The sequence below is a fragment of the Passer montanus genome, unplaced genomic scaffold (genome assembly GCF_014805655.1).
Source record: "Passer montanus isolate IOZ18808 unplaced genomic scaffold, ASM1480565v1 scaffold2, whole genome shotgun sequence".
In the NCBI taxonomy this organism is placed as follows: domain Eukaryota; kingdom Metazoa; phylum Chordata; class Aves; order Passeriformes; family Passeridae; genus Passer; species Passer montanus.
The window spans coordinates 17,807,682-17,835,161 of record NW_024366591.1 but is presented as its reverse complement, the minus strand read 5'-3'; the positions used below and the strand labels follow the sequence as shown (position 1 = coordinate 17,835,161).

The following is a 27,480-nucleotide window of genomic DNA, read 5'->3' as shown; positions in this document are numbered from 1 at the left end:
TCCGCCGCCCCGCAGCGGTGCCGGGGCGCTCGGGGGAGAGGGGGCCGCTCCGGGCGGGGCGCTGGGGGGCGGGCGCCGAGCACCGGGGCTGTCGGACCGGGCCCGCCGCCGCAGGAAAACTGTGCCACAGTGTGTCCTACTTCAGGAGGAGAGTTTCGCCTTTACTTATTTGTATTCCGCTTCTCCCCCTCGACTTTCCTCACGCCCCGGCCGTGCAGGCTCTCCCGCTTGTCCGCCCGCAGCGCCGAGCACCGGAGCCCCGGGATGGGCGCTCGCCCCAGCCCCTCTTGCCTGTTGGCACAGAAAGGCCGCAGGACCGCGAATTTGGAGGAGGAGGGGACATCTCATCTCTCCTTTGTGCCTCTCTCCAGCCCCGCAGCCCTCACGGGGCTTTCAGAGCAGAGCGTGCGGCAGCGGGCGGCGCGGTGGCACCCCCGTGACGAGAGACACGGGTCGTGGTCCGGGAGGTTTGTCCCCGCGTGGAAAAACCCCGCACACGGGTCTCGCCGCCTGCATCAAACCCCCCGCCGGCAGAAGCCGCCGCAGCACGGGTTACACAGTTTTCCATCTCTCTGCAGGAGGTGACAGCTTGCTGAGGTCAAGCCTTGAGCTGTCATTGACTCCTACGGGACACACAACTTTTTAAATTTTTTTTTTCATGTGTAGAAGAGGGATTTACTACATTTACTACGTTTACTACATCCAACTACATAGGATTTGTTTTTTTCTTAAAGTTAAAGTTTTCTTAAAGTTTTTTCTTAACTTGGTTAAAATTTAACTTTCAGTTGTTTTTTTATTTCTCTATTAGAAGCTTCTGTCCCTTAGTCAAATGACAGTTCATTTTTGAGAAAGGTGAATATCGGATAGCCAAACTTTCTCTGGGGGCTGTTGCTTCCTGTCTGACTTTAACACAACAAGTATGTGCATGGCCAGTAAGGCAAACTGCTTTTATAGAAGGTATTTAAAGTAGTTGATGAAGAGCAAAAGTACTAGCTGTCTTTACAATATGAGTTAAAACACAATCTTCCCACCTCAGTTGATATTTTTAATTTATGAAGGATTATATAGGACAGAATCCAAGCCATGTTTTTGGGTACATGATATATCTACATGCATGTTTGTCTGTAGCCACTTTGTCTAACATGATGAGGATCTTAATGAATAAATAGAAATGACACATACTCCTCTTTCCAGGAATCAGTAGGAGAGGATGTGCCTGGCATTATTACCAGGAGATTAGCAATCCAGCTCTGACAGAATGGGGAACAGGTTTCCAGTCTGAACACTCAGATTGGATTGCATTGCATTGCAGTCGTAAAATTAACATCAGCAGGTACAACCTGATTCTTGGTTGTCCCAAAGCTTAGCAGAAAATCTGGCTGTTTGAGTCTGAGACACCTAATAACATGCAGCAGCACAAGGGGACAAGCACTCCTGTCCCTTCTTGGCACTTTGCAAGAGTGTGTCTTGTTTGTTGTGAGGTCTTCAGTATGCCAGCGACCCTAAAACTTCTCTGCTGTGCTCTGACCCTTCATCGGGGAGAAATAAAGGTGGTGGCATTGGGAATTTCCCTTTGCTGGTCCTTCCTGTCCCTGTTGTTGGTTTGGAGAAGCAGCACAAGGAGCACCGCTCCGCCTCTGTGCACGGGGGCACAGCACAGAATGGGCTGTGTGGGGCAGGTGGCTCTGAGGAGTTGTGCTAAACAGAAGTACAGGTACAGTCACAGGATTGGTGACAAACTGTGTTTTTATTCCTCGATTTTGTGGTGTGTGCTTGCTGCCTTGGTGCCACTGTATCTGCAGTATAGTTTCCACTATTTGTGTGTTACTTGCCCTGAATTGTAAGTCAAAGCAGTCGAAATCTCATTTGCAATCCTAATGGGAGCTGAAATAGATCCTGGAGTACTATAACTGTGTAATGGGCTGACCAGCACTGCTTTTTGAATTGTTCAGTGCCCTGACATGTAAATAGGACCTGATTGGTGGTTCTGATCATGCAGATGCTGAAAATTGATAATAAGATTATTTGTGTAAGAAACAGAAGATGGGACAAGTGGGAATAAAAGAGAGAAATAAGATTAGAAGGACTGTACCACTTCCTCTGGACCTGTTGGAGAATTTGGTCCAAAAAATCACATAAATACCAGAAAATAATTATTTGTTTCCTAAAAGGGGCCATTAAATCATGTAGTTTATTCTCTAAGTTTAACCAGGGCAGGTCAGAATTTCATGCTCTCTAACTAAAGGCAATACCTTCTATTTCCTCTATTTTCTATAATTTTCTCTGTATCAAGAACCTCCTGTTGTGAAGTTCTGTGAGCACTTGCATGTCTTCTATCAGTGCCTGCCCTTGTGCCAGGACTCTGTGGAAAGGAAGCATCATAAGATAATTCCCCTTCCCTTGACTATTGAGACACATTTAATCTACAGTGCATTGCCAGTGCCAGGACCTGATCTGCTGTCCCTCTGTCAAATTCCTAATTTCTTGAGTGATAATTAAACCCCAAAAAACATCGCCCCCCACTCTGCCCATAAGTGAATACACACACTATACTTAAGGCAGTTATTGTATGTTTGATGTGTTTGAGCACTTGACCTTACACCTAACTTTATGAATCTAAATCGTCCTCTTCAGTAAGAGCAACCTGGCCCACAAGATGTTTTCAAAACTAGAGTGTTGCCAGCTAGTTCCCTACTGGCCCTTCTGAGCTTTTATTTTAAGATGTTCCTGCTTTCAAAGATAAGCATGAGGCCAACAAGACTGCTCCAAATACCAAGGGAATAGCAGTCACACACTTCTACTTCAGCCTGTGCCACCGTGCAGGCGGCTGCATCATTTAATTGTCACTAAACCCAGAAGAATCTGTTTGTTCTTTTCTTGCGTTGCGTGGAAAGAAGTAGGAAATCTCTGTGAATGATGCCAAGGATACTGCTATTTTGTGATAACTAGCAGGAAATAACAAGAGTTAGGACAGAAAGAAGGTCAGTTGACTTGAATTCTGTATGGGAAAATCTTGAAAGTTGATCATAAAATTTAATTGCACACATATCCTGGAGATAATCAAATAAATATTTTGCTTCTAATTTTGACTTTTTTTTTCTGATTTATCTCTATGTTCCAATGCATTCTTCTGTATATGGGCTATTTGCAATTTGCTGTGAAGGAGTGTTTTGGGTTCCAGATGTCTCTGACATTGCAATCCAGAAGCAAGAGCTATTTCCAATGGACTTTACTGTCTCTATGTTTTTCACATTTCCTCTTTTCTCTTGCTTTGTCTGCTTGTACTGATTGATCTTTTGTAAAGTGGCATGAGTTTCAGTGCTAAACAAGGATCAAGGATGCCTTTGTGAACTAGTTCTGTCTTGGAGGATAGAGTAGATCTGCTTTTATCTTTCTGTGTCTTGCACCTAGAGCACTATTTTAGAACCTGTTTCACAAACAACTTGGGATAAAAAAATAAAAGCTTAGGAAAGCACTTAGGAAAATATTAGTGTAGCAGTATCTAACCTGTGCTAACATGCACAACACCAAGCAAATGTAGTGCATTGAGCAATATTAAATTTTGCTCTTCCACTCATTCTCTTGTTTCCAGGTTTTTGTTGCTATTAATGGTGTTGAGGGACTCTTGAGGAGAAGCAAGGATGTCTTCTGCATGAATGACACATGACACATGTGGTTCTCTCTGTCTTTCAGAGAGAGAACCACAACTGCAAGAGTCCCATATGATTTTTTTTGTTTTGGTCATAAACTGTCACTTCAATTTTGTTGGTGTACTTTAGTTGGAATGTTATTTCAATCACTGCAGCTGTAAAATGTAATGGACAGCTTTGGTTTGTCCTGTCCTGCAGAAATAAGTAACTTTAGATTCAGTATGGCTTTTTTAAAGATTACAATAAAAGTGCTGTAAAATTGAACAACAAACAAGTTATTTATATAGTATTACAATTCTATTTCACCAGTGCCTTGACATGTTGATGCCCAAAGAAGTGTCTAATCATTATATTGTCCTGCACATGGAAGGACTGGTGAAACACATATTAAAGACATAACTACAGTAGTTCAATGCTTATTCTGTCCCCAAAGAGGTAGATATTACCTTTTCCAGGTGGAATTATCTCTAGAGTCATTGTCACAGATATGGCATGCAGAGAACCAAGAGGAGTTTGAAAGGAAGGGAGGTAGAGCTGCTGAACAAAGACCTGCAAAGAAGGAGTAAGCAAAAGGCAGAGGGAAGGTAGAAAAATGTTGGAAAGTATTAGCTAAGAGAAAGAAGTTACTAATGAATAACTGATGTTGATTGGCATAACAAAAGAGAAGCTGGTAGATAAAAGTACAAAACCCCCAGAAATATGTTTTGTAATCATAAGTTCTATTTCAATTCAATTTTCATTTAGTCTTAGCAGCCAGCTTAACTTTCTGTGCAGAGAGGCAACCCTTGTAATGCTCCAGAAATGTTCCATACAGCTCCAGGATGCTGTCTGACTTCTGTTTTTTTTCTTGTGACTTAAGTGACTTAATATCTCTTAGAGTAAGAAAGAACAGCAGATTATTTGCCTGCTGAAACACTATTTTTTTTTTGCATTCTCAGGGCTCATCCAAGAAAAGACCAGAGCTGCTGGCTAGAATGAGTTAAAATGTGCTATGATAAAACCACCCCTCCCTCTTTCAGCGGAAATTTGAAAACTAGCACATGAGGTATCCAGAGTAGATGCATCATTTGCTTCCTGTAAACCTGGCAGCCAGATAGCCTTTCCTCATCCCCTTGGTACCAGGCACTGGAAAGAGATCACTCAGTGTTGCTCCTCAGTGGTGGATGCCAATGAAAGTAAGAAAAAAATGTGTCAGGTGAGGATTTCCACAGTTAGGCTGTTAGACCCCAAATGAAGGTGAATTAAATTTTCTTGTCCAGAGAAGGGCAACAAAGCTGGTGAAGGCTCTGGAGCACAAGTCTTACGAGGAGCAGCTGAGGGAGCTGGGGTTGTTTAGACTGGAGAAAAGGAGGCTCAAGGGAGACCTGACTCTCTACAGCTTCCTGAAAGGAGGCTATAGCCCGGTGGGGGTTGGTCTCTTCTCCAAGGCAACCAGCAACAAAGAGGACATTGTCTCAAGCTGGCCCACGAGAGTCTTTGGTTGGACATTTGGAAGGAATTCTTCACAGCAAAGGTGATTAGACATTGGCATGGGCTGCCAAGGGTGGTGGTGGAGTCACTGTGCCTGGAGGTGTCTAATGAAAAGCTGGATGTGGCATTTAAGTGCCATGGTCTAGTGGACATGGTGGTGTTTGGTCATGTTGTGCTCAATGATCAGAGCTCTTTTCTCGCCTAGTTGATTCTGTGATTCTGTAACTAACAATTGCAGCAAAATGTAGCACAGCCTGGAGCACCGATTCATCATAAGCCAGTGAAACTGATACAAGTCTGCAAAATGTTTTGGTTTCAGTTAACTCAGGGTATTAAGGCAAAAATAAGTTTACTGGAAATATTTTGACTTGTTCATGACTCACTTGTTTTTACAAACCTAACACTTCTTTCCCCACAAAGCAAGTAAATATGCAGGCAAAGCAAACACATTTACTACAAAATTCTGTAGTTCTGGAAGGTATTCTCAGCATATGCAGGCAAAGCAAACACATTTACTACAAAATCTGTGATACCAAAATACTGTAGTTCTGGAAGGTATTCTCAGTTTTCCCTTATTCAAAACCACTTGAGGGGGTCAGGGAGGTCTTTGTGTGGTGACACACACTATGTCCTGGCTTGGAAACATGTTGCTTTGGATTTCTAGTTTTGCTTAGAATAAAGGATTGGCATTTTGCGTCTCTTGGGGCTTGCAGATGGATTGTAATGATATTCTTGTCACTGGTTGTGCCCAGCAAGGCTTCTGGACCTTATTACTTCTCACATAGCAGCTGCCAGGGACAAGAATAATTTTCACACTTAGAAATCATCTTTACTTGACTTGTGCGCATTTACATGCTGTTCTTCTCTCTGAAATACTCTGAGTGTAATTGATAGAAGGAATTGTCTCTCTTTTTAATCATTGAATTTGCTATACAGATTTTTCACTGAGTCTGTGGAGGGCTCTGGCTAATAAAAATGCATCCTAATTTTTAAGCATTTGTTGAATGAAAAGAAGAAAGGCTGCCCTGGCCAAAACAGAGAGACTGACAAGACAGAAAACAAAACAAGGATAAATGGGAAATTAAATTGCTTTCCACCCTTTGTCTTACTCTAATAGAAAAGATAAGGCTTGAAATTATTTTTTTTCCTTCAAGTTGTTCTTATTGTTTCAACAATTTGTCAGTGTTGATGCCTGAATCTCAGAACACTTCAAGTCTTTGCAGGCTTCAGAACCTTTACAGCCAAATATTTACAGATTTGTAGACCTCTAACAAAAATAAAATATTGAATTACAGAGTGTATATACGATGTTAGAGGTCATCAAAGTGACCTGATTGAGAAGGAGTTGTGGTTCCAGTCCTTTCAAAAATAAAAGTACCAGATTTTTCCTAAATTTTTCATACCATTTTTATCAACATCAAAAATCTCAGCATTATAAAATAATTTTAAAGTAAGGCATTACAAAAATGAATATGACTTCTTAAACTAATAGAAAACAGAGAATATAAGTAAGATTGTTTCAGATATTTTTTACCCAAATCAAGAAAACCCAGTTCATTAAACAGTTGAGACAATGTAGAATGAGTATCTGTTTTTGATCTGTAAAAATATCAGCAAGATATATTACTTTGAAAATTTTTACTTGTCAAATTCACTAATTTTTCCAACTGTATAAGTCTCTGAATTATCTTTGCGGTCAGTAATTTGCACTGATAACTTTATAAATTTATTAAGTAATCACCTACTTTAGAAAAACCCATAGTCAGGTTATAATTTTTAATATTAAATTCTAGTCTGATAGCAAAAATGGTTGCACATCTACTGAGGTGTTATGGTTGCTATTATACTTTTAATAATATATTTGGGTCCCAGAATCTGAAATTGCAGTAAATTTTAATTTGAATATAATTTGTTTTGACAAGGATATTCTTCCAAAGTTGAATCCACAAAGTTTACCAAACAACTTAAGACAGCATAATTATGGAGAGTGTGACCTGTGCCTGAGTTTGTCCCAGCAGAGCACTGACTCTTGAGTCATATGGGTTCTCCCACTGTGAATATGGTTAGCAAGTCATTAACAAACATTTATTAGAAATCTGTTCATTTATTATTAAGATTGTAGTAGATGTTGGAGATTAGAATGTCATGGTGCAACAAGGAAAATGTACTTTGGTAGCTGTTGACAGAAAACATGCAAGTATTTGATAGTGGGCACTTTTAGATAACCCTGAGTTCTTCCACTTGCAGACCTCACATGCTGTATAAACATCTGACAGAATATGTTCATGTAGGTTCTTGTAAATTACTAAACCAGCCTTCTGGTCACTTGGGGTACAAATGCCAAACATCTGAGTTGTTTCAGGTTACTTTTCATTAACTCACAGAACCATACTAAATGGATGTTTCAAAAGTCAGAGTTGGAGTTGAGGTCATGCAACTCGGTGAAGGAATGAAGACAAGTGACCTCTCAGTGAATTTTAATAAAAGGTTAGAAATCGCTCAGCTTGTTTTTTCTAAATTATTGTAACTTTTCTATGTCAAGATCACTTTTAAATGAAGAAATGGTGTTCTTTGCCTCTGGTGCTAGAGCACATGGAGAAGTTAATCAGGTTCCAAGGCTGTCTCTGAAAAATTGGCATACAGACAAGTGGCTGCAATAAAAATGCCAAACTGCTGAAATACAAGGTGTATTTTATATCAGCCTGCACTTGGCATTCATTAGTGTGTGGTGCACCGTATTCCAAGCTCTTTATTTGGTATTGACAGGGGAATTAACAGTGACTTGTTTTTAAGTTGTTTTTGTCTTTCTGTGGAGGTAGTGGCTCTTCCTTTACCTTTAGTCTCCACATCATTGACCTTGTTATCCTGTTTTCATAATTCCTTTCACATTCTCTTTCACTGAAAAAAAGAATCTTGTGTAGAGAACAGACAGTCTCCTTTAATTTATTCAAGTTTCAGTTTTGCTGGACAAAACAGCAGAACAACATTGCCCTGCAGGATGAAATTTTAAACGAGCATGAACACTGTGCATGTAATGCCACATTTTTTTGACTTCTTGTTTGAGTAATGTGCAAGAAGTGGCACAGAATCCCAAACAGGTTTGTATACCATGCAATTCCAGTCCAGACCTCAGAAAGGCAGGAGTCCAGTTATAAGTCTGTGTGACCAGTTGTCTGTAAGGGAGAACAAAAGGTTCAATTAATCTTTAGTTGATAGTGGGGAGCAACATTTTTACTCTTTTTTATCTGAGAAAGAGGTTACTGGGCTGAATATGAATAGTCTGCATCTATAACTGCTTCTATTCAACAATAATCTGTGAGCCACAATTTTCAGATTTTTGGAGTCATTAAATGGCTTGATAACCAAAGGAAAAAATATGGAAACAGACAAGTAATATTTAGGAACATGTGTAGCTTTTATTATTAAAGCTTTTCATTATATATGCACCATCTGGAGGATTTGGTTATTATTAGAGTTGTGCACCACAGGCATTCTAGGCACTACTATGAAAATATAACCCCTAAAACAAACATACCTTTTAAGAAATCACTCCTCAAGTTACAGTTTAGTTTCAATAGAATCAGTCCCTGACAATTAATGTGATGGCTAATTTCCTGAAATTAGTTCTTGCCTCTGTACCATATCTGTACCATATGAAGTGGTAGCTTGCATTTCCCATGCAGTATCCCGCTCCAGCCAGCCCACGTGTGAGAACAGGAGGGAAAGGATGTGGGTGGTATTGCTGCCGAGTTTGCCACTGACAGGTCCAGCTGCTGTCCAGAGGAAATCTGAGCTTGCAGGTTGAAGCAAACAAATGGAGCAATGTGACAGGCAGCTGTTACCCAGTGTAAGTCTTGTAGCGTTAATTGAAACAAATCAGCTCCTGCTGTCTCTGCCTGGAGTATGAAGTTCTTAGTGAAAACTTGGCCTGTGCTTCAGAGTTATAAGGATGTACTTCTGTTATCATTGCCTACTTCTGGCAGCTCAAGCAAGTCTCTGAAGTATGGGGCCTTTGGGAGTGGAGAGGAAAAAGAAAACATTTCTATTAGCCAAGAAGCTGTTAACAAACAGCGAGGCATGTTGTGGAGGAGCATTAATTATGCTTTGCTACATAATTTAGGTATATATATCCAGCTTTTATGAAGCAACTAAAAAGACTAAGCTGCTAGACCTGTTAGAATCACTGTGAAGATCACTTTGCATCTAAAACAACCAAAAAACACCAATATTCTTGACCTAAAATCCTTTTTCAGATAAAACTTCCTCACTTTTACAAGTTTCTGAATGAAGTAGTCATTTAACAGCACTGAAATTTAAAACTGCAAAAAGTGTATGAGAGTGAGCAAAACTGAGAAGTGAAATTTACCAAATAATTTGAATGTGAGTGTTTTTATAATATAGCAGCAACATTACACATTGCATCACCTTGTTGCAATAGTGCTTAGGTTGCATATGTTGTAGATAATGTGCAAGATCGTGAGCATTTTGAGGGTGGGAGGTTTTAGATTACCATAATCTAAGCAAGATGTGTGAGGTAAAGTGTTGGCTTCTAGATGACAAATCTGTTTTTATGATTTCCTGAAATTTACTGACATTGCCAAAGTACTGACTAAAAGCGTATCCCCCTCTGGTCACGGGAGTGACTGTTGCACCGTGTGGGAACTTGTCTGTTTGTCTGTCTCTGCTGTGAGTTTTGCTCACCACTTTTGGAAAGTTTTCAGCTGCTGGCGTGTGTTATTTGTATCAAACTTATGAAAGACGTGAGTGTTAAACCCCAGGTTTTTGTCAAACCTTTTTTGAAGCCACAGACTTGTTGACTCTTTGGGGACAGCTGCTTGAGGATGACTGCAGGAAAGGGACAGGAAATCTCCCTGCTGACCAGACTGTCCAGCAGAGGAGTGGCAGTGCCCTTCTTGAAGTAAGTGTTGGATGCAGGTTTGAAGTGGTAGGTATTGAGGGAGAGCAGGAAAAAGTGCTTTTTCACGTGACCTTGTACAAGTGGGTTTGGTGTTTATTTTATGCTAGGGTTCAGTCCTGAGTTTCAGCCAGTAGACCAGAGTCCTCTCCAAAGGGCTCATTGAAATGGAAATGGTTTTGCCCTGCTGCTGTGGAATGCAAATTATTTTAGGAATGTTCCTGGGTCTTGAGGCTTTCTAAAGCTCACACTTACAAGATTTATTTTTTTAGCTCATTTTATCCAATTCTCATAGGAAAATAAGGATCCAGAAAGATGATTGGTGCCCTGATCCTGACCCAGCAAAATATGAAGTGTAGGTTTGTCTTCATGTGTACAAATAGTTCCCTGCAAGTCAGTGGTGGGAAAACATGGGAAATGCAGAATTGCTTTGCTGGATCGCAGTCAAAATTCTGAGTGCTTTGCAAAGCCAAAAAACAAGAGCAGCCCTCAGTAAGGCAGGCTGGCATGAGATGCCACTTGGTATCTTTTCCTAGGAGTTTGTCTCCCTTTTGTTACTATCTATTTTTAAAAAATCTATGTAATAGCTTTTCTTGTTATCAGGGCACTGGAGATGGGCAAAGACTTGTGTTTGATGCCTTGTCTGCCACAGATCTTCTGCTGACCAAAATAGCCCAGTGTCAAGTGATACAGGCTTGGAAAATATGGTGAGAGACAGTGCCATATTTCAGAACAAGAAGAATTTGCTTTGAAACATGGAGTGGGATTTGTTCATCTTTGTGTTTCTGGTATCAGGGCATAGGATATAAGATGTGTTTACTTTTAATGAAAATTGAGGTTTTTTGCTTTAAACTGAAAACAGACTTGGATAGATTGGGTGCCTGTGTGTGGACCATATTTGCTGATGCTACATGTTGAAGTGATCATAACCAGGTTAGAGTATTGATCGGTTGGTGGAGGGAATGGTAAGGCAGGACTTTGTAATGTATCCAGATTTAATGCTCACTATAGCTTTGCCTAAATATTAGCCAAGGGATCCAAAAATTTTGAATAGGGTGACTCTTGAAGTCACTGGGAACTGACAGGGCTCTTAGTTGCTTGCATACTTACTGCCTTTAATCTGTGGAGATGTGAATATAATTATAAAGTCTCCTTCAGCAGCAGGACCAGGACCAGTTTATGTGTAGTGTTTGTGTGTCTGTAAACAAAATTGAAAACATTATCATGAAGGTATACAAAATATTCTTAGTAAATACATTAGAGAAAACACCCTTGAGAACATTACTTTTGTCCATTCACAGTCTGTCTCATAATTTTGTACAGTTCTTTTACCTCTGCATAGTCCTTTGTAAAAGAGAAAGACATTACATTTATAATATTGGGTTTTCCTTATTTTTTACATTCAGAAATAAGACTTACTTAGAGGCCTTCTGCAATACTAGTGAGCCAAATTCCTGGATTGTGGACTCAAGCTTTCATGTGTTGTACTTCACAAGCTTTTTTGCTTAAACAAGAGAAAATATGTAGAACCCCGTACATAAAGAAAAACATGATGGCAAATCAATTTTTCGCTTTTGTAATTATAAAAGAATACCATGACTTCAGAAAAAAACCCAAGTAATTGTAAAAGTACAAATTATACTATTTTATTTTGTAAATAAAATTATTTATAATTTAATCTATTTTGCTAGTGAGGGACTCTATATAAGATAGACTAAAAATGCACTGAATATCAATGTTGATCAATTAGATCAAACAAATCATATGTTTGAGGAGTTGTACTTAACATGCACTAAATCCTGATATGGAGGTACATGTGGGACTAACACAAACTTTAGAAAATCTGTGTGGGTTTCTTTAGATAAGGATTTTGGCTGTGCATGTTAATTTTTCCCTGTTAGTACTCGGTTAATCTTAAGCAATTTCTACATCATTATTATTGTCTTTCTTGTTCATTAATTTGGAAGAAGAGAAGCTATGTCAGCAGTTAGCCCGGCCCAAGCACTAGCAGCAGCCAAAAGAACACAAGCAGGGACATCAGTGGAATGCAAATGCTGTGTGATAGATTCCTTGCCTCCTGAAGGTGTTTTCCTCTGAGGGATTGCAACCTGAGTCATCAGGTGTGCTGAAAGTTAAACCCCAGCAACTGATTTCTGTGGTGGTGGCAAGAGAGTCCTTCCTGATTTAATCTCAGTGTAAGTAGGTTAAGTGTGGTTTTCCTGTCACATCTTTGCTTGTGCATTTTAGACATCTGCAACTCTATTACTTACCACAGATATCTTGAAAAAATACGTTTACTTGTGTTTTACCTTTACTTAGTTAAAATATGATAAAAGGTACTTAGATAACATTGTCACTTACATGAGGCTGTTGTGAATCTATAAATGAGTTGTGCTGGGCATTCTTCTGAGTATCCAAGGAATAGCAGTGTCCCTTTTCAGCTGCATGAGTAAGGTGGATAGATGACTTCACATACTGAGATTGGTCTTTTGATGACTAATTAACTAATGTGCCTTTTTGGTGGGCAGCATGAAACTGAGGTGCATTTGGGGGCTGTATAACATCAGATCACTACAAAGAGTGTGCCTGTGTTGACAGTTTTCTTTGGTTTTGGACATTGTTTTCATGTGGAAATCAATGTAAGGAATTCTGTAATAACCTCTGAGGACTTGGTGGGGAGCAGAAGCTGACTGGTTCAGAACAGCCATGTTTCAGCTCACAGTGGGTTCATATTTCAGAAGCTCTAATCCAGGTCTTTCTGTCTGCATGGCATAGGTCTCTTTTGCAGGCAGCGTGTTCTCCTGTTATCTACAGATGGCATCGTGTTGCAAGCACAAGTGTGAAAGCTTTTCCTGTTGCTGCCACTTATGTCTCTTCTCATATCTGGGCCTGCTTTTCCCTTGGCTTTCAGTGGTTTGATGCCAGGGAAGATAGATGTACATCTTGTGAAAGAGAGGTCAGTGGAAGAGCTCTGTTATGTGAGCTCATGTGAGAATCCTTGGGTGTTACATGCAGGGCAGCTGTCTTGAACAACAAGTTGTGGTCTTAGGCTGCAGACATTGCAAAGGCACCTCACACAGCAGTTTCCTGGCTTCCCTTGCCATGGAGTTTGTTGCCTCTTGTAAAATGAGCTTCAAGGCCAGAGAAACAACTGATTTTTGGTAAAACCTTTTCTTCCTACTAGAACTCTGCAGTGACCTGCAGCAGGTGTAAAAGGTGGAGTCTTTGCTGCCCTTCTTGCTGCCTCCCAGTGTGAACCACTGGTAAACAAGGAATTTATCAAGACCATTGCTGGCAGCCTTAATGGATGTCTCGTGCATCATGAACAGCCCCATAGGTCCTGTGCAGGCTGGTTTTCCTTTCTGTGCAATTCCTTGTGGCAGTCATCTGTCCTTTGATGTAACAGTGACTTTGTAGATCCTCCTTGTAGATCCTCCTCATGAACCATACGTGGAAACTGCTGCCTGTTTTCATTACTTCCATGTCTTCTGCACCAGAACAGAGCAGTCATTGCCTTTCCCATTGTGGACTCTGGACATCTCAGGGCAGTCCCACCACCATCATATATATCTGTTCTGAGTCATACATGCCCACAGTGTGTCCACTACAATCACTTATAAAACACAAAATGCATAGTCTCTGAATTTATGGCAATGGTGGAGCAGCTGAAAATAACCCAATCCCTAAAATCCTAAAAATACAAAATGCACAGTGACATATCCTTCTAGGCAGTGCAGAACCCATCCCCACTTCCTCTAATGGGTGCAAACCACTTTCCACCATCACAAAGCATTGAACTTTTCATCATTCAAAGTGCCTGTAATCACTGCTTTGCTATCTTTTGACTGTTAACCATCTATTATACTTAATCCATCAAGTCTTCCTCAACCTAAATGAATAAGATATTTTCCTGATACCTGAAAGCCTGTAAAAACTGTATTAGGCTTTGCCTCACATTTTCTAGGCTGAAGTTTTCATGTATGAGAAACATCCTCCACTCAGCTTCTCTTCCACTTCTGCCCATTCATTGATGAGAAAGGAGGATACTTAAGAGCAATTGTAAACAACTTCTTTTGACTATGTAGGCAGCACAGCAAATTTGGCCAATGTACCTACAACCCTTTGTCTAAAGGTCAGTGTGTTTCATGGCCAGCCACCTGAGTTTAGATGGACAAGTGAGTGATGTGGCCAGAAACTGCCCGGCACTGTGCCTGCTTGGCACAGCGTCTGTGGCTGCCACAGCTCTGCATGTGTTGGAACCCCCTCACTGTGCCTGCTTGGCACAGCGTCTGTGGCTGCCTGTCTGTGCTCTGCATGTGTTGGAACCCCCGTGGTCAGAGGGCAGTACACTGCACAAGGGGTGCCCTTGTACCCTTGAAGAAGGAGAGGGATTTACAGTTTGGTTTTGCGCAGCTAGGATGACAGACAGTTCTGGGTCCCTGTTGAGCATAACTGCAGGTCAGAGCTGGCATAGCTTATGAAGGAACTCGTAGTTCTGCTTTAACTTCCCTGCCCCTGCAAATACGGGTCAAGCTTTGTGGTACTTATCCTCACTCTGCCAGAGAGAAAGTCTGAACCAGCTGTTGGAAGTGGAGCAGTTCCTTGTGGTGGTGTGCCTGCTGTTCTTCTGTCCCATGTGTGGGTTGTGTTGCAGTGATTGAGATTCCCTCAAGGAGGTGCTCCCTCTTGGGCTGTAGCTTCTGTGCCCTTCCCAAGGGAAGGACTTGAGCACTTGGGGTTGCTGTTGTTAACACAGTTTGATCATAGAATTGTACAGGAGGGAAAATTTCTCAGGCATCAGTGGCCTGTGGAGAAAAATGCTTTGGTGATTTACCTCCAAAATGACATCATAGAACAACTCAACCAAAACTTAATTGGGATGTTCATGGACCACAGTGTCACTGTAATGAGTCTGGATGGAGGATGTGTGGAGGCCAGAGAGGGCATAGACTGAGGCTGCACTTCCTCATGACAGGGCAGTGCTGCACTCCAGATGTGTGACAATGAAGGTGTACTAATGACTCAAAACATATGGGAGGGAAGAGCTTGTGTTTTAGTGATTTACCAGGTAATTACTCTGCAGATTGAATGCCAACACAATTAAATAATTTTATCACAAATCTAGGTATTCAGTGGGGGAAACAAAATCTCTATTAGTTGATGGCACTGCTTTGACAGTGATAACATGTAGCCTGCTGTTTCTGGGCATGACAAATGCTGGTGCATGTGCAGTCACATATGGATGCCATTAAAGTCCACTATTCCCTCTGCAAGGGCTATGTTTTTAGAAATTAACACCACAGACAAGAGTCTTGCTCTGAGCCAGAATGGTGTCAAACTGCAGAGTAGATTTTTTCAGAAATAAGGTGTTTTCTGGGTGATGGAAATCAGACTAGGACACTTGCTGCCTAGGAGGCCAGCTGTCAGCATGCCTGTTTTATCTGGAAAGAGGACTCACTGATGTCTCTCTAGTATGCTTTCTACTTCTCCTTATGCTTTCTTTCTTCTTCTACTTATGCTCTCTACTTCTGCTTTCTCTCAGCACAACTTAGTTCTTGCAACCAGCCCAAATTAATTTGGAAGTATCTTACTAACTATCATTGTATTTTTAAAAATGAAGATTTTTTTTTGGACCCATTTCAGTTAGGAACAAAATACAGTTGTCTTCATCAGAGTCATGTTGTCATAGAATCATTGAATAATCTAGGTTGGAATTCAGAGCATTGGTCCAACAATTAACCCAGCACTGCCATGTCTCTAAGCACTATATCTACATGTTTTTAAAATACCCACAGGAATGGGGACACTTCCCATGGCAGCCTGTTCCAGTGCTGGACAACTCTTTTGATTAAGACTTTTTTTTGTAATATCCAGCCTAAACCTCTCCTGGCACATCTTGAGGCCGTTTCCCCTTGTCCTGTCCCTTGTTACTTGGGAGAAGAGACTCATCCCACTTGGCTACAGCCTCCTTTCAGGTGTTGTAGAGAGTCATAAGGTCCCCCATAGCTTCCTTTTCTCCAGGCTAAACAAAGCCAGTTCTCTCAGCTGCTCCACATTTTCCAGCCACTCTTCCCCAAGCCTGTAGCCCTGCCTGGGGTTGCTGTGACCCAAGAGCAGTACCTAGCACATGGCCTTACTCAATGTCTTTCATTCACCCTGATTCATACACACACACCCCTTTAAACACTGCCTTAAACACTGCCTGATTTATACAGGGTATAAAATGGCATACACTGATGTGATTTGTATTGTTATTTGTGTGTCCCATTTTAATACATGCATTATTATTTCTGTAGCTCCAAGTAGCCCTATTCAGTCATTGGGATACCCATATATTGGGGATTGCTCAGATAGCTACAGAAAACTCAGATTCTACTTGTATGTACTTATAGTAAAATATAGGTCAAAAACCAGCAGATGAATGGGAAGGGAACAAGATGAATGAGTTCAGCAGAAAACCAAAAGTCTTCAGAAGTCCTTCAAGAGAGCAAATAACATGTCTTGCCCTATATTTGGTTAATATTCTTTTTGACCCCATAAGGAGTCAAACTGTTAGAAATATCAGGTTTAAACACAGAATAGCATGCAGTGGGGTAAAATACATGATGCTTGAAAATTCTGTTGTAATCGATGCCTGGAAAATACATAATAATAAAAGTTAATGAAGACGTGGAATACAGTGAACTGCTCTTAATTAAAATGCATTACATTAATATTGTCAGTTTACATTGTCTGTGAAATGAAGTAGAATCAGTTTTTCTTTTCCTCTGAAAATGAAGTTTTTCCTTTTTACATTTCTGTAGATATGTTCTCCTTATTTCCTAAAGAACTAAAAGACTATGCATGTGATTATTAGCATGAGTTATAAACATGAATAGCTCTAGTTCACAAAACTGATAATTCTTTTTTCATTTATTTTATGTAGGTTTCCTTTGCCTGATCTGTAAACATGTCCACAGACCTGCTCTGTAAGTACATTTCCATCATCCCACAGTGATTTTTTTGTACCGTATGTTTTTATCGATTTCCCAGATGTACTCATGATTGATGTCTTTTATCTGAAGTATAAAGTCTGCTTTTACATTTGCGTTTCTTCTGGGACATCTGTGAAACAATATTACCATTATAATCAATGGGATTATTCTTGGAGTAAAGCATTACTTAATGTGAGTAAAATTGTAAAAATCTGGCCCAAGAATAAGAACAGACTGGTTCATTGAGATTTAAAATTGCAATTGTGTCGAAAATGTTTTATCTATCTTTGGCACAAATACCATCCCAGATTACTGCAGAGTGATGTGCTTGGGGTTTTTAAATAATTTTGTGAATTTAACTCCTGTGCTTCCAAGGCATCATTATCCCAGTCACATCCAAATCTCGTGCCTTATCACTATTATTTGTGCTTCTTCTTAACAGATAAGTGGTATATCCTTATGCTTTGCTGTTGTAACTACCATGGAAGGTTGTTGCTCATGTTTCTCCAATACTTGCACTCTCTCACTCCAGCTTAAGTTATCTGAAGCATTAAGCATGTTTTTTTCTGCTTATTGGTCTGATCTACATGCTTTCTTTTAGAGTCCCTCCAGTGCCTCAGCTGCCTTTTTTTATCATTGCCTCCAAGGGGTGCCCAGCTGCACACTGTGCAATATAAGAGAGGGAAATTTCAGACACACATTTTATCATTCTTCAGTACTTCCTTAGACGGACAAGGAAAACAGGATTGGCGTTTTTTTCATTGATAACTGCAATCAGTTAATAAATATAAAACCACTGGTAGCTTAATGGAAGATAGCAATTATATGTGGAGATCAAGTTATTTGTTAAAATGCCTTTTTAAAATTTCTTCTGTGAAATTGAAATTTTGAGGCATGCTTGAATGCCATTTAAATACAGAGAGAACTCTAAAATGAGGAATGTAATATGCCTGACTGTATTGTATACAACACACAAAACTATTATCAGGAGTGAAATATTAAAGAAAGCAGAGGGCAGGGTGACTGCACAGGGGTTGTTTTCAAGACTCCTAAGCTGTACTCAGATGTTTGTCTGTTTTAGCAATTTTGTGTGCTGGCAGTTTCATTTTTTGTTTTTTCAGCTCAGCAGCAGTGCCTTTCTCATGTTCTCCCTAATGATTAGGGAGCTACAGAAGTTGTCACCTGAGTAGAGGTGAAGGAGTTGGGTGTGTTCTGCTCAAAGAAGAGGAGGCTCAAGGGGTTCAAGTCATGGTCTTTCAGTACAAAAATGGTGGTTAGGGAAAAGGAGTTGGAAGCAGCCTTTCCCCAGGCATGTGCTGTGACAGGACAAGAGGCAATGGCCACAAGTTGCTTCAGGGAAGATGCTTGTGGATGCAAGGGGCATTTTCAATGGGGGATCAATCAAACATTGGAACTGCCCAGGGAAGTGGTGGAGTTGCCCACACTGGAAGTATTTGAGATACAGCTTGACAAGGCCCTGGGTAATGGTATTAAAGGGCCTGCATTCAGCAAGAGTCTCGGCTAGTTGATCATTACGGGTCCCTTGCAACTTCAGTAATTCTGCAGTTCTGTATTTCCTTGTGTTCTCAGCTGTCTTCTGTGCAGTGAGCCGTCATCCCTACCAGCTGTCCCTGATCTTCTCAGTATTGTACTGCTTGTGCTATGCCAGGTCCTGTGATACTTGCTCATGTTAGTGGGATAGACATTTGTGGAGACGTGTCAGTGGCCTGGAGGCAGTGCCAGTGCTGAGGGAACTCTCCAGGTTCCAGCTGGTGGGTATTTGTGACAGCCAGGTAATGCTTTGGGAAAACGTCAGTGCACAGGAAAATGCTAAAGAATGAGATGGCAAACCTGTACAGGTGTGAATTGACTTCGGATATTTATGTCTGTCTGTATATAAATGAATATTTCAGGGTCAGCCTGTGAGCTCAATACTAGCATACACTAACAAGCAACAAACACTAGGGTGTGTGTGAGGGATAATATCTAGCAGACTGTGTTCCAGTTAAGGAATTTGGGTATAACCAAACTGTTTGTGGGGGAAAAGAGAAGGAGATGAGGAGCATTTAGACTTGTGGAGCTGGTGCCAGGTGGTCTCAGCACCAAGTCTCTGGCTCTTACTGTTTAGCAGTAGATGAGTATCTAAACCGCCAGTCCTTAAGCTTGACCATGACATTGTCTTTTGGTAATGCTTGGTTCAATACAAGGTCAAATTTTAGCATTAAAAATCTTATTCCGGGTTACAGTAATGAAGACAAGATGTATAATGAAAAAAAAAGTAAAAATTCTAACCAAACTGGAACAAACCCCCTTAAATTCCTTAGAAAAACACCCACTGCAGTCTAGGGCAAATTGCACAAAGAAAATATAATGGTTGTACAATACAAGGACTGCTGCAGCTAGACCTCAAACTCCAGCAGCTAAGTCTTCAAGCTTGTGGAAATAAATCAGAAAAGCCAGCATTCCAGAGAAGTTTCAGCACAATGAATTTGAGGTAGCAAACATTTCTCCGGTTTAGATGGAGAAGCTAAGAAAAAAAAAGACGTTTATGAAAAGTCTGTCAGCTACTGAGGTTTGGTTGGTCTGGGAAGCAACAGACTTCCCTTGGAGCTTGTTTTTCTTTTTATCCTTGGATGAAGTAGTGTGCAGTACATTATGCTGCCTGAATGTGGGGGTTTGTCACGGTTGGCGCTGGGGGCTGTCCCAGGAATGCAGGAAGGCGATGGGCTGCAGTGGTCGGTGGGACACAGCCCGCTCCTCGGGAAACCTGTTGCTGCTCCTCTCACCCCAGCCGGCCAAAGCCAGGCAGGAAAGGAGGTGGGTCTTTGATCTCTTTGTTGTAGCTGCTCCCTGGGAATTTGCTGAAATCAATGCCCTGTTTTCCTGAAGAAATGAATGGCTATGCCTAACTAGCTTTGTGAAGCGCTGGGGAATTCACTGCTTCTGTTTATTGACAGCTGAAAAGGAGCACATGGTCCTGAATGGGTCCTCCTGGGGAAACAAAACAGAGCAGAGTTAGACTTAGTTGAATACAGGGGCATTTGGAAAAGTCTGCCGAAGGAGGATGACATGGTTCCTTACACCCTGTACTAGCATAGCCTGACTTTTTACTAAAATTGCCATTTAAAATAAGGTAAGGTTTGTTTTGATTTCCCATATGTAGTGCGGTTATGAAATGTTTGCAGTTCTGTTCTTGAGTGCAAAACCAATGTTTGAGTTGTATTCTGTCATGGGAAATACCTAAGCAACTCTTGTGCTGTTTCTAGTCTCTGTGTGAGTTCATTTGTTCTTTATCTGATGGTGATTAATGAATATGAAAAGTAATAGAAAATCAGTATTCAGGTCTTCCGGTCAGGTCCTGAACATCAATCATTCATGTAAGCTATGATATGTAATTTTTTATACCTTTGAAAATCAGCTGAGTTACATCAGATGATTTCTTAATGGGTACAGACTGCTGTGTCAATACTTACACATAAGGCAGTGACTAACAAGAGGGCCCGTCTGGCTGAAAATCTGGGAATCTCAAAATCCTTTGAAATGTGAGTATATATTCCCAAACCTCTGTTTCCATGCGTGGACTCCAGGCAAGAGGTGGACTGACCACTACACTTGCTGCTGGCTTTAGGTGTATGTGGGTTTTTTTGTAAAGACAGAAAAGAATATCAAGAGAAGGAATGTAATGAAGAAGCAGTATTTTAATTGTGCGAGTCCAGAACAATTTATCAGACCAGGGCATTTGGTGTGTAATTCATATGTAAATTTTCTACTGGAAACAGGAGAACAAATTGCCAGAGTTTCTATATTAGTTTCTGTGGTGACTGAAGGAAAAGATTTCTGGGCTGGTGCAGCTACAACTTGCAGGTGTGGCCCACTTACGATAGCAGGAAAAATGTTAAGTAATGTAATTTCTTCCTTTGATATTTTAAGTGTAAGGGCAAGCTCAGAACAAAATAATTACTGCCATGCAGCCTTGTTTTCATGTGGCAGGAGGAATCGCTGGAGTTTTGTTGCAATCCCCATTAAAAGTGTCTGTGCATGGGTGCAGTAGTTGGAAAACTCTCAAGTAGTCCCCTCATTTTGAGAGAAGTGCTTGGGAAATTTCATGTTTTGTTGCAATAGTTTGTGTTTCTCAGTCTGGCATTTTTTTCTTTGAGTGGTTTTGAGCTAGTAATCTTACTCGTTTTGTTGCATTTTGTGCTTTTCCCAGCAGATAACTTATCTGTTTTTCTTGGAAGAATTTGGGTTCCATATGCAAACATGCTTTCTTTAGATTACTTTGTGATCCTTAAAATGAAAATACATTGCTTAACTGTAGAGCATCAACATGCTTGCTTGTAGCTTCTGCTGTTAAGTTTCCAAGATTTTCAGAGATAAAAAGCAAAAAAAAAGCAAATGCATTTATAATTTTGACTAAGATGTGGAAACACTGAACTCAAGCAGGCACTAAGTTTGTAGGCTCTGTTGTCATTATTGTTATCCAAATGTGTCAAGACTGTTTTTGACCTCACTTAAGTGTATTTATGCATGATAGGCATTGGAAGCCATTAAAATGTAAAGCTAAAGTTAATATAAAGTTAACATTTAAGTTGGACAGGAGATATGTTTGTAGGTCCTTTTAGTGCTGCAATCTAGATGTGTTATGAAAACATTGAGCAGTGAGGGTTCCTGGGTACTTGTAATGGTGCAAATAGAAAAGAGTCGCAGTTGCGGAAAGCTCGGTTGATCGGGGCTTTTTTAGTTGGTGTAATGGGGAAGAGAGTGGATGATTCATGTGTGACATGGAAGGTGGCACTTGTTCGCTGTTCCTCGGGCGATAAGACAAGGCAGAGTGTGTTGTGTTTAACTTACTGGACTGGAGGGTGCTTAGGCAGATGTGAGTGGGAGGTGCAAAGGGATGCTCTGGCAGGACAGTTGTGCCTTTGCCTCTTCTAACATCTTTATAAAATAGGAAATTGTTTTGACCTGTTGGCAGTGTTGAAGTGGAAGAAGTATAATATATTGGATTTCTAACCAACAGAGTAAAATATATCAAATACAAGGTGAGATATGTAATCATACACAGCTTTAAGTAAATATGTATTTAAATAACCAGAGTTACGTAAATATGTATCTGAGGAATGGTGCATTTTCCCCAGGGTGATGCCTTTAACATCTGTTCATCTTGTTGAGCTAGGAAAGTATGAAAACAGGAACAAATCCTTTGCAACTTTGCATTGCAAGATTGCTTCTTAGATTCATGTAAGAATTTATTTGTGTATGTGTGTGTGACTTTTGCAAATAATTTTTTTAAAACTACAGATTAATCAGAAATCTATAAAAAGTGTTTGAATTTTATTTGATCTCAAACTGAGATGACTGTCAGCAGAATAAATAGAGCTGTATGGAGATACTTCAATCTGAGTTGAGAGCTTAATCTATAGAAAAAATCTGCAATTTTTTTGAACCCACAAATTTTTGCAACTTTCATGCAATTCTCTTATAATAATCTATAATCACGTGTTTTGTATTTCTGTGTCTTACAGGGCTGTCATTATGCCTCAGGAGAATAGTTATTGTAAGGAAAATGTACTGCACTGTTATCTAATTTGTTGCTGCCAATCTTATTAGCCTTTTTTAATTGGTCTGTTAAAGAAGTGCAGGTAGACATAATTTCTTTATTACAGTATCAGTCAAGACATTAGCTAATTGTTGTATGGTTCCCTGTAAAAATATTTTTTGTAGGAAAAAAATAAATGTTGGATCTTAGGAAAAAGAAAATGAATGAGTGGAAACACAGATATGATACTTGCACATGTGAGTATTTTTTCACAAAAATAATTTTTTTGTGTCCGTTCAGCTGCAGAGCTTTCCAATGCCTATGTAGGCTTTTTTAAAAAGAAATCACTTAATGCCTTAAAAGAGGAGAATAATTTAACAGGGTCATAAAGGCTAAGGATGAGAGTCTCCTACCCATTTTGTTCCCAGAGAGGCTGGAAATCAAGCATGCTTTTCCTGTTGGAAATGAAGCAAGGAATAACAGAAGTTGTCTGTTACGAAGTGGGTGCATAGTAAGAACTAAAGCTGTTCTGCTAAGCTGTTAATGATCCTTCATTTACAAAAGCCAGTGCTTTTAAATGACGACTCCTTCATTTTGGTATTTTAGATATATAGTTTAGGGTTCATTGATAAGAAAAAAAAACCACTTTTTTTTTTCCTCTTGGGTGAGTGGGAATATCAGCAGGAAGTTTAGATGGCTCACTGAGGAAGTTAACTCATTTTCCAGTTTTATTAATAGCTTCCACTGAATGTAATATGGACTGGAGTGTTCTTTCAGGACTCCAAGGTCTCAGCCCTGACCAGCCCTAAGTGTCTATGTGTTCACTTCTCCACGTGGACTTCTTTCTTTCATAATGTGGCTACTTGCACGTCTGTGGAGCCATGTGCACAGACCAATACCTGCAGAAGTGGGTCCTGGGGTGCAAACACTGCACTTTGATTCCCAGTAGCTGTACTTCCTTCATGTTGTTGTATGTGCCTCTGAAGACATCAAGATGAATATGGTATCTCTTCGCTCTGCATGCCATGCTTCCTCTTTGCATTCTACAGCAAACTCATGTTACCTGCTCCAAAGTGTGTCTACCCGTCTGGTTCATTCTTACAGTAAGCAGCTGAAATATGTCCAAGCTGCTAATGTCTTTGCTGGTAAAGTTCCCACAAGTCCATCCCAGTGGAAAATGAAGGATTGATTTGGGCTGGTTTTCTTAGGAGAGGTAGCTTTTTACACCAAGTTTTCCATCAGTCTCTTCAACACAACATCTGGATTTGGTGGCCACTAACAACCAAGTTTAATGGAGGAGCAAGAGACCCAATCTAGGGTTCCCTTTTAAGGGAATGTTGCAAGGCTTGGAAATATTTCAACTAATCGATACTAAGCTTTAGTCATTATAATTGTTCCTTTATCAGAATTGAAACTGTGGTGTTGACCTGCCATCAATAAAACTGCTGACAGTATTAATGCACTTAATGTGGTGTGCACGAGGTTGCGTGCATGTGTATTTATACATAGATGCATTTAGGAAGAGGTATTATATGGGTTTTTTTCTGCTATTACAAAGATGAAAGATTCTGGTGTCTGTGTTGAACTGCCACAGCAGCATTCACATTTTCCACTAAAATGTCTCACGCTGGTGTGCACGAGGTTGCGTGCATGTGTATTTATACATAGATGCATTTCGGAAGATGTATTATATGGGTTTTTCCTGCTATTACAAAGATGGAAGATTCTGGTGTCTGTGTTGAACTACCACAGTAGCATTCATATTTTCCACTAAAATGTCTCACATTAAAATAAATCAACCATCCTGCCAAAAATCTCTCCAAAAGGAAAGTGCTTGAGGCACATAAAATGCTTCTGCTGTGGTAGGTAGAATTTGTGGTGTGGGAGATGCAGATTAGGGGGTCCTAATGTGGTCCAGGAGCCACAGGGTGCTATGAGCAGTTTGAATATGACTCTCCTGGTGGCTGCTTCTCTTTCTGTGACAGAGGGATTTTAGTCTTGCTGTCTGCAGCATAGAAACAGTGCAGTTTGAGCAGTGCTGGTGAAGACCTAAAGCAAGCAGAAGATGTCACACACAAGTAGCCACAGGTGCAAGGAGCCCTGCACCAGGCTGGACTGCTGCTGGCTGCTGGGGAAGATGGGCAGAGTGCAACAAGAAAAGCTTCCCTCTCAGAGAGCTTTTTGCTGGGCATTTCATAGGACCATGCTATGATGACTCAGGTTCTTTCTCATAAAAAGTAGTAATTGTTTCTGTGAATTTGCTGTTAACCTCCTGCCCTGTTTCTGGATCTAATTTTATATGACTTCATGCCAAGACAGTGGAGGGAGAGGAAGAGAAGGAAAAAAAAAAACCCCTGGAAAATCCAACTGCATTTTTCAGTATGATTGTTTGAAATGTGCTCAGCTTTCAGCAGAAAGAGAAGTCTCTTTGTTTGTGCTGATTAGATGGTATTACATGTAAACTATGGGAGGTGACTTCACTTGAACTGTGCTCATTTATGTATATGGGTTCTGATAACAACCAAACCCCATGTGGTGTACTGGAAATGTGACACGTAAGTTTTATCCCAAGAATAACCAGAAAATCATTATTTTTTAAATTAGCTTTCAATCAATGAACTTTTTGTCCTCAGGTAATTTTTAGATGAATGAACATACCAAGAACTTTGACAAACTAGTTGATCAGATTGCAGTGAAGTTTGCACCTACATACTTTCCCTCCTGTTTGGTTTGTTGGGACTTTTTTCTCCTTTAGTTTTGCAGGAAAGGTGCGTAAGTTACTGCCTTTTCAGATGTTGAGACAGTGAAGGTAACTTTTTTCTGTGGAGTTTGTAAGGTACAACAGAGCACAGGTGTGCTCTTGCTGCACAGCCTTCATGGGAACATGCTGAAACTGCTGAATTGCATTGCCCAGCTGTGCTCCTTGAGGTTTCTCTAACTGTTTTGCTCCTCAGATTTGCTAGACAGAACAAGCACGGTAAAAAGCCTCACTGGGATTGGTGTGAGACTGATTTTTTATTGAAAGCTGTTTAAATTCCTTTAGGCTATGCCTGTTGTAGTACTTCATGGTCACCAGATGAAAGACTGTTCCCAGATGAGCTTGATTATCATCATGATGACTCCCTATTAGGAACTAGTAATGAATCATAATGTTTGTTATCTTGTAAGTGTTTGTATAACAAATAGTTCTGCAGTTTGGAAGAATGTACATATTGGAACTTGTGTCTGCCAGAAAAATGGACACATGCTTTGTGTGAGGTTTCTTTACAGTCAGATAAGTGCTGAGCCACCCTTCTAGAGGCATTCTTCCATGAGAACAGCTGGTCAGGATCATACTGCTGTGAGGAAGGAGCAGGTGCCTTGACAGGCGATCTCCCACTGCTGAAAACCCAAGGGTGTACTCTCCTTCCAAATCTTCATTCTTCTCAGAGGCAAAGACAAGCACAGGGAGGATGGAGGTGAGGTGAAGGAAGGTGTCACAGCAAATGAGTGTCTGGGTCAGGGTGCTTGAGGGCCAGGTTCACCTGCAGTGCTGGGTTTTAGGGAATCAGCTTGACCTGCCGGTCTGACTGAATGTATGGGGTGGGGTGGCAGTAAGGCATGTTTGCTGTTCTCTTTCTCTGTTTCTGTCTCCAAATATAGTAACTCATTTTTGAAGTTTTACATTTTAGTAGAGTGAGGTCACGTTCCCATGAATATGTTTAATGTTCAGAATGATTTCTGGGATGTTTGCAAACCACCTACTGTTCTCCTTCCCAGGGAGAGGCCCTAAGAGCAGCAGGCATTTACGTGCAGGGTGCCACTAAAGCCTGAGCAGGACCAGGACTCCTCCTCACCCTTCACCTGTGTCTCAGGAGCTCCTGTCCTCTCACCAGAAAGCCCTGGCATGGCAGCACAAGGCCTTGGTAAGGGGCCAGTATTGCCCCAGCAGCATGTCCACAGTTTCTGTGCTGGTGCCACCAGGTAGAGGCTGCAAGGCTTCAGGGTTTCCGTGTGTCAGACAGGGGAACTCTCTGCTTGAAATCTAAAGTTTCCCTCTCATGCAAGGAGTAAATCTGCCTCTTTTTTTTTTCCCCTTCCTTGTCAGAGTGGGGTTATTTTGGATAACACTGCACCTGCTTCCCAAATAATACAGTGTCATTCACAGAAGTGCAAGTTTTCAGTCTTTATACAGGTGAATGATTATGATTGCAAAGTCGGCCTATAGTGGGATTTCTTGATTTATGTATTTTTTGCTTTTTTCCATGCAGAGCCGAGCAGTTGTATGTGTCTTCTAATACAAGGATTTGGTGTATGACATAGAAAAGACATGAAAAGGAGACACTGAGGAAATGTTCACCTATTTTGATGCTGGACTAGGGATCAATTTTTCCAGTTAACAAGTAAAGATCATTCTCTAGACAATTTAGCATAACAAAATATCAGAAGTTAATACGATTTGAATAAAGTTATTCTGAAGCCTGGTAATTATGATAAGTTCTATTTTACTTCAATATAAATAGCATCAATTATTAATCAGTCAAAATCTTCATTTTGCACATCAAACTTAGGCTATAAGTCTCTTCTTTCATAAATGTTTTTTTTCAGAGAAATTGTGTGTCAGTGGCCCACAATAATGGGAAAATAACTTGTGATTAACTGTTTGCTAATTGAGTACTTTGAAATTTTTTGCCAAATACATTGTAGAACAAAGATTTCAAGCTTTTCCAGCACAGAGTGCTGCAGAACAAACCTCAGGCTGGAAATCCTCATGCACCTTTTGCTAGGAGAACCAAGACTGGCATGTGTAATGTACTTCAGAAAATATCCAGAAGATGTTTTTGCAGTGTTGCTCTGTGAAGGCTGAACAAGGCTAACGGAGTGCTACAGTTTTACTCTGGAATAAATTACTGTTGTTTGCTATGCAAATCTTATGATTGTAATTAGGCTAGG

At 40.5% G+C, this 27,480-nt stretch overlaps 1 protein-coding gene across 3 annotated transcripts in view; it reads left to right on the top strand.

Moving 5' to 3' along the window:
- The first annotated feature begins 4,651 nt into the window (after positions 1–4,651).
- The window catches only part of PLAGL1 (PLAG1 like zinc finger 1), a 43,018-nt gene continuing 20,189 nt past the window's right edge, over positions 4,652–27,480 (top strand). The window contains exons 1-2 of one of the 3 annotated variants that reach the window (XM_039707599.1): positions 4,652–4,825; positions 16,961–17,003. In XM_039707599.1, the coding sequence (XP_039563533.1) occupies positions 16,985–17,003 (19 nt within the window). In that variant the 5' untranslated portion in view covers positions 4,652–4,825; positions 16,961–16,984. Of the gene's footprint in view, positions 4,846–16,960; positions 17,004–27,480 lie in introns of all 3 variants that reach the window. The other 2 variants (XM_039707598.1, XM_039707600.1) reach the window with 2 other exon arrangements.